Source organism: Vespa velutina, chromosome 20 (genome assembly GCF_912470025.1).
Source record: "Vespa velutina chromosome 20, iVesVel2.1, whole genome shotgun sequence".
NCBI lineage: Eukaryota > Metazoa > Arthropoda > Insecta > Hymenoptera > Vespidae > Vespa > Vespa velutina.
In genome coordinates this window covers 1794023-1802280 of record NC_062207.1, presented here as the reverse complement: position 1 = coordinate 1802280, position 8258 = coordinate 1794023, and the positions used below count along the sequence as shown (strand labels likewise).

Sequence of the window (8258 nt, the reverse complement as noted above, 5' to 3'; positions counted from 1 at the left end):
GTGTGTGTGTGTGAATTAAAAGGACAAATATTTTCCTTTCTTTGTTTTTCATTTATTTTTTTCTCTCATTTTAATTTATTAATCCTTCTTTCGGTAAAAAGAGAAAAAAATGTAAAAAAAATTATTTAATCCTGAAGAAGTAAAAAAAAAAAAAAAAATAAAAAAAAAAAAAAAAGAAATTAGATAGAAAGAATCGTTTAAGATTTTAAATAAATTTAACATAAAATTATATTCTATATGAAAATATATTTGAATATTTTTATTTATTTATTTATTTATTCATTTATCTATATAAATAATAATAATAATAATAATAATAATAATAATAATATAACCTTTATTCGAATTTTATTTGATTAAAATTTATTAATCAAATTGTATAATGCTATTCAAAATGTCCTTTTATGTCCTATATGTCTGAATTTCTATGATTCATGTTAATATATATACATATATATACATATATACTAATAAGAGTATATACTATAACTATACTATTCATTGAATAATATTCTTTATAAAATATTGACTTTATTAAAAAAAAAAAAAAAAAAAGAAAAGAAAAAGGAAGAAATAATTGAAATCGTAGGAAGTTGTTTCAAAAAAGAAAAAAAGAAAGAAAAAGGAAAAGACAAGAAAAGCAAAGAAAAAAAATAAAAAAAAAAAATAAAAAAAATAAAAAAAATAAAAAAAATAAAAAAATTCGAAGGTTGCCGTTAGTTTATCATACTAATTTATTGAATGCTCACTTTACCATAAGCATTGTATTATTTTATCTTCATGTTTATTCTCTTGTACTATATGTATACTAGATAATATTATACGTATATTATTATATATTTTATGTATTTCTATGTGTGTGTATCTATCTATTTATCTGTCTGTCTGTCTATCTATGTGTATGTTTTGTATATATATGTATGTATGTGTGTATGCGTGCTCATATACATGTTACAACATTGAAATATTTTATAGTAATAGGACTGGCTCTATCTGATAACGCTTTGTTACAATATATTGCTTTATTAACATACTCATTTCAATGTTGCAAAATCGTCTATATATATATATATATATATATATATATATATGTGTGTGTGTGTGTGTGTGTGTGTGTGTGTGTACGTGTGTGTGAAAGTGTGTATGGACGCGCGCGCGTATATTTTTGTGTGTTATTTTTCACTCGAGTAATATTAGTCATCGTTCAAAGATTTCGAACGGCGAGTGAAACAAATGAAGCGTTATTTTCTAGGAAAATTCTTATCGTCTCGCGACACCGTTAGAAAAACGTTAGTTTATATGTTACTTTTTCTCTCCTTCTTTCTCTATCTCTATCTCTCTCACTCTCTCTTTCTTTGTTTTTTTTTTTCTTATTTTTCTTTTTTTTTTTTCTTATTTTCTTTTCTTTTTTTTTCTTTTTTTATGACGATCGAGAATATCTTGCAAAAATATTTTATTTAAGATATGTACATATATATATATATATATATATATATATATATATATATATTTTTGTTTTTTTTGTTTCTTTTTCTCAATTTTTGTTATTTATTACAATATAAATTATTCAATTTATTTATTTATTACAATATCAATTATTCGATTTATTTGTTTATTACAATATAAATAATTCAATTTATTAATTGCAATATAAATTTATGAATTCTGAATAATGTGATAATATAAAAAAATTCCATAATTTTGAGATTAAAAATTATTATGTTATTACATAGATGGTAATATGGTGTTATTGTACATATGTGATATTATTTATGTGTGTACGTGGATATATACATCACACACACGTATAGAATATTTATTTAATTATCAAAGATTATATATATATATATATATATATATATATATATATATATATTTATACATTCATAACAGTTTATTATATTATATCATTCTGAATTATTATATATTATTACGTATAATATAATAATTTATTAATACTTTTTATTGAATTATTTTATATATATATATATAATAATGCAATAATTTAATATAATTGCATTATTATTATTGCATTATTATACACTATATTATAATAATTTAATAAAAATTTTCACTAATGATTATTACGTATTAAAAATTAAAGTTAATATATTTATTATGATAGTAATAATAATAATAATAATAATAGTATTTTAATATAAATAATTTTATCATATTATAAAATATCATAATCGCGTTAATATCGTCAAATTTTCTACGAATATATATATATATATATATTTCCTTCTTTTGAAATTTTCGAAGAAAACATAATTAAATATCTCATTCAAAAATTTTTCTTTACATTATATTCGTTGATTAAATATTAATACTACTACTACTACTACTACTACTACTATTACTACTACTACTACTAATAATAATAATAATCATAATAATAATAATAAAATTATGATAATCGAAAAGATAGAGAGGTTAATAGATGGAGATGGTGAGATCGGAATTCGAAGTATAGACTTGTTTACTATTTGATTAGGATTCGTATTTGATTAGAAAGAGAGAAAGTAAGATTGAAAGATTGAAAGAAAGAGAGAGAGAGAGAGAGAGAGAGAGAGAGAGAGAGAATAATGGGGAAGGGGGGGGAGGAAGAGTGAGAGAGAGAGAGAGAGAGAGAGGAATGAAATGAAAGATTCGACCATTCTGACCATCATATCCAAGGGTCAATATTATCACACGTGCTCGAAATGCCGACAGAGGGAACGAACTTGTCTCATTCTCTCTCTTTCTCTCTCTCTCTCTCTCTTTTTCTCTTTTTTTCTTTCTCTCTTTCTTATGGTGTCCTGTATCGTAGTCCCATTTTTAAGTTCGGTCCTTGCAACGATGAAGACGCGTGTGTACCACCTGCATTCGTGATGCACGTTCGTATTTATATAAGACCGTGTCCATCTTTCAGGTAGAAAAGTTTGTCTTGCCATTTCATATATGGTATATACTATTATTTATATATATATATATATATATATATATATATATATATATGTGTGTGTATTGGAGTGGGGGAGCGAAAGAGTAGAAAGTTTTCTCCGAAATCATATTACTCTTCAGTTTTTTTTTTATTTTATATATATATATAGTTTTCTTTATATTATTCATGTTATCTTTAAAGAAACGATAGAAAGAGTTATTTATCAAATTATAAATTAATAAATTGATTATTAATAATTGATTATATATATTTATTAATTTTAGATATTGTGTCTTTTTATTTTTTATGTTTTATTTTATATATATATATATATAGTACATCTTATAATATTTATATATAGTCCTTTTTTTTTTCTTTTTCAAGTAAAAATTTTCAGTAAAAATAATCGAAGAAGTGTAAAACAAATTCATTCATACATTCACTCATTCATTCATACGTACATTTCATTCATTCATTCATTCATTCAATCAAATATTAATGAAGAAATCGATCAGATTTATTACTCATTAATTTCTTTTCCTTTCTCTCTCTCTCTCTCTCTCTCTCTCTCGTTTTTTTCTTTTATTTTTTTTTTCTTTTTCTTTTTTTTTTTTTTTTTTTTTTTTCTTATATAATACATTGCAGAATTGAAGGGTTAACGACAGGACACATTATACGTATCATACATATCACAAAATGTTATCGTAATACACCATTTGAGAATATCACGAAGAGTTGAACGTTAATCTACATATCGTTAGATCCTATAAGCGTACCCGCAGAAAACTAGTAAAATAACTAATATATCGTTAAAAGGAAGATAGCAGCGTGAGAAAGTCATCGTCGTTCTTTAACTTTTAAACGGATAAACTCTATCTTTCTCAACAATTTTTGACGCGTCAAAGTGTCAATTTCACTCAACTAGATTTATTATTTTTATATTTTTCTCTCTGTCTCTCTCTCTCTCTCTTCGCTCTTTTTATTTATTTGTTTGCTTATTTATTTATTTATTTTTCTTTTTTTTTTTTTTTTTTTCCACTTCTCGCTAATTTGTTTATGCACCCTATGTCGTTCTATACTTCTATTTTTTCTTTTCTTTCTTTTTTTTTTTTTTTTTCTTGTTTTTTTTCTCCTCTTTTTTTTTGTTTTCCTTTTCTTTTTTTTTTTTTTTTTTTTTTTTTCTTTTCCATTTTTAAAATTCACTTTCGCATTTATGGAAATTAATTAATGATTCACAAAAGGCAAAAGTTAAGATAAAAAGAAATAAAGAAAGAAAGTGAAAAAACAAAAATGCTATTCATTCTCTCTCTCTCTCTCTCTCTCTCTCTCTCTCTCTCTTTCGTCTCTCTCCACGTCGTTTTTTTCTTCCTACTTCTTCTTTCTTTTTTTTTCTTCTCTTTTTTCTTTTTCTTTTACTTCTTTTTTTCTTTTTTTTCTCTTTTTTTTTTTTTTTTTTTTTTTTATGCCGGCACCGGTGCAACGGGCACGGTCATAAAACACATATGACACCCGTAGCATAATAATTTTAAGCCGATAGCAGTTATCTCATAGTATATAACGCGCTATATACTACTACGACCATACCTGGTTCGCCATTTTCCTAATTAATGTTTAATGCCCCGATATCTGCCCTCCTTATTCACCATTACATTTGCCCGTTCGATATCGCCTATCAACGGACGTTCTCTCTCTCTCTCTCTCTCTCTCTCTCTCTCTCTCTCTCTCTCTCTCTCTCTCTCTCTGTCTGTCTCTCTCACTCACTCTCACTCTCTCACTCAGTCACTTTTCTATCTGTCTCTATCTGTCCTTCTAATCCTTCTTTCCTCTTCCGTTTTCCCTCCCTTCTACCCTCACACCACCCCATCCTTCTTGTCCCCACTTTTAACGTTTAATTCGTACTATAATGTAAGGCCAATGGAATGAAGCTAAACGTACGAGCTAAGCCGATCTAAATCAAATTTTGTGGATATTTAATTCGTTTGTGAATTTTAAATCGTAAAAAAAAATTCCGGACGTTTCCTTCTTTTTCTTCTTTTCTTTTCTTTTCTTTTCCTTTTTTTTTTTTTATTTTTTCCTCCTCATTTTTTTCTTCCTTTTGTCCTTCTCTTCGTTTCTTCCTCTCTTTTTTATTTTTTATTTTTTTTTTTTTTTTTATCTTTTATCTCTTTATTCCCTTTTAATTGTTCTTTTCTCTTTTGTGAAAGAGAGAGAGAGAGAGAGAGAGAGAGAGAGAGAGAGAGAGAGAGAGAGAGAATCTTTTTTTACTCTTCTTTTTTGCTCGTCATTTTTATTTATTTGTTTATTCGTGTTTTTTTTTTTTTTTCTTTTTTTTGATCATTGTTGTTGTTTTTTTTTTTTTGTGAAGGAGAAGGAGAGAGAGAGAGAGATTGATTGGGACTGTTAAATCGTAAGAAGTTTGCATAGCTTCTTTTATTTTTGCTCTTCTTCCCCCGCCCCACTCCGTTCGTTTTGTTTTTTTTTTGTTTATTTCTTTTATATTCTTGTTTATTTATTTATCTTTACGTTCACTTTTTATTTCGCACTTTTGTCATTCTTTCTATTGTTTATTTATTTTTTATTTATTTATTTATTTTTTTTTTTTTTTCAAAAAAGCATGAGACACACCAATCGTTTTACTTCGGTGAATAAGCATATTTAGAAATTATCTGGAATATTAATCGTTTTTTCTTTTTCTTCTTTTTTTTTTTTTTTTTTTAATAATCGATATAACAAACTCGTGGAATTTTTCAAACGTGAAATTCTATAGAAATATACTGAACGTTGGATTGCATTCAAAAAAAAAAAAAAAAAGAAAAAAGGAAAGGAATGTTTTAAATTTTGAAAAGAAGAAAATGGAAATAAATAAATAAATAAATCAATCAATCAATGAACGAATAAACAAAATAAAGTTTAATTATATTGAGTTAACAAGGAACAAAGTTTTAATAATTTGATCCTTTTTTCTCGATTTCAGTCCCATCAAGAAGAAGATTTATCAGATCCCGATTTACAGGATGAAGAAAGTGGAGAAGAGTTACCACAGCAGCCACACGCTGGACATAGTACTACACATCAGAATCCTTCGGAACCACCGTCTATATCGACCAACACAACTCCCACACCTTTGACAAATCTCAACACACTCATGAATACCCATCATCCACATTTTCTAGCCAAGTTAAAGATGGAGGTCAGTAAAAAAAAAGAAAAAAAAATACCTTTATTATTATTATTATTATTATTATTATTATTATTATTATTATTATTATTATTGTTATTATTAATTTTATTCGGGTGCTCATTAGCAATATTTATTTATATTTATCATTGGATAATATATATATATATATATATATATATATATATGTATATAATTCATATCAACATTAATTAATTATTAACTTATATATTAGGTTGGAAACTATGAAACGGGCGTTGAATGAAAATAAATAACTAAACAAAAACGCCCGTTTCATAGTTTTCCAATCTAATATTAATATTCGTAGAAGAATTGAACGATCGATTCGTCATAATAATTTATTTCTTTTTTTTTCTTTTCTTTTTTTTTTTTTTTTTTTTTTTTTTCTTTGTAATTTTGAATTTGCATTTTTTTTTGTTCTTTTTGTTTTATTTGTTTTAATAATTAATCATTACAAAATATTAATATTTTTAGGCTGATGTCGATATATTAAACAACAAAAGTGGATTGGAGGCGTTACAAGCGGCAATGGGTAGCGGTGGTTTCAGTTTACCATTTACATTTCCACCAACATTTTTACCACCCCAACACCATGGACAAAACAATCACGCGCAAAGTGGATTGGTACCATCTACGTCATCGGCGGCCGCAGCCGCCGCGGCCGTAGTCGCCTTGGGATCTGGATTAGGAGCAGGATTAGGACCACCAGGACTAAACACGGCAACCGGGAGCAACATTAATCAAGTGGCTACATCATCGTCTAGCTCGCACTCGAGCGAATCATCGCATTGCAGTGGAAAAACTGGAGGAGAAGGACGGGATCATTCTACTGGTAATAGTCATTCCCACAACGCTAGCAGCAACAATAACAACAACAACAACAACAACAACAACAACAACAACAACAACAATAACAACTCAACGTCTAATCATCAACAACAAACGAGTTGGAGCTTCGAGGAGCAGTTCAAACAGGTGCGTCAGGCAAGTATTTTTAAGTAATTCGTAAATTTTTTTTTTTTTTTTTTTTTTTTTTACGCTTTTTTATATCCTTCACTTTTTCTCATGTTTTTTTTTTTTTTTTTTTTTTTTTGATCACTCTTTTTATACTCGGTGTTCCAACGTTTCATTGGATTGTGATTTGAAAGAAATTAGATCTGATTTTTATTTTTATTTTTATTTTTTTATTTATTTATTTTATTTTATTTTATTTTATTTTGCTATTTTTTCATTTCTTTCGAATATTCGTAAGACCGAGCGTTTCGAAGTTTACGACTCGACGTGTGAATTTTTTTCTAATCGATTTCGTTAAAATTAATCGTACTTAGGAATTTTTTAACGATTAAGACGAATTAGGTGGAATTATTTCTCAAAAGAAATAATCGATAGGATAGAATTTTGAGATTTTCTCAATGATCGCATTAAATATACGTCACAATGAAACAAATCTAACGATAAGTTTGAATTTATAATAATCGTTTTAAATGATAAGTTTTTAAATCGTACGTCGACGTTATTATATTATTAAGAGTTTTAATAGACGATAGAAAAATGTTTTGAAAGATCTGTCGATCTTGAAATTTAAGGGAATCATACGCATTTTATTTTATTTTTTTTTTCTTTTCCTTTTTCTTTAATTTAACTTTTAATTTAATATATTGAATTAAAGGAAGATCCAAATTGAATCTGACGATTCATGTATATATAAAATATTTTAATCCAAATATTTCTAATCCCTTCGATATCTAATCGTTCCGATTTCTAATCGGAGAAATAATACGTATCTATTGATACGTATTTAATTTTTTTATCGAAACATTCAGCGAACAACGAATAAAATTTAAATTAAATTTTGAAAAAAAAATAAATAAATTCTTCGAAAATCATTACGAATTATCAATCTAAATCTTTCTAACAAGTGAAATAATAGAAAATTTTCATCGTTTACGCGATAATCCTGACGTACGATGAACATGAAATAATATCGAAATAAATACAAAACGTGACTAAAAATTAAACTTTAAAAAAGATTTAAAGAAGAAAAGAAAAAAAAAAAAAAAAAAAAAAAAGAAATGAATATCCAACGTACTATCAAAATTTTTCTAATCGCATTCGATCAGTATGATAAAGAAA

General features: G+C 26.0%; 1 protein-coding gene across 2 annotated transcripts in view; it reads left to right on the top strand.

Moving 5' to 3' along the window:
- The window catches only part of LOC124956132 (protein dead ringer-like), a 171182-nt gene that overhangs the window by 54647 nt on the left and 108277 nt on the right, over positions 1-8258 (top strand). The window contains exons 2-3 of one of the 2 annotated variants that reach the window (XM_047511558.1): positions 5901-6116; positions 6600-7109. In XM_047511558.1, coding sequence (XP_047367514.1) covers positions 5901-6116; positions 6600-7109 — 726 coding nt within the window. The remainder of the gene's footprint in view (positions 1-5900; positions 6117-6599; positions 7110-8258) is intronic. The other variant, XM_047511559.1, reaches the window with a different exon arrangement.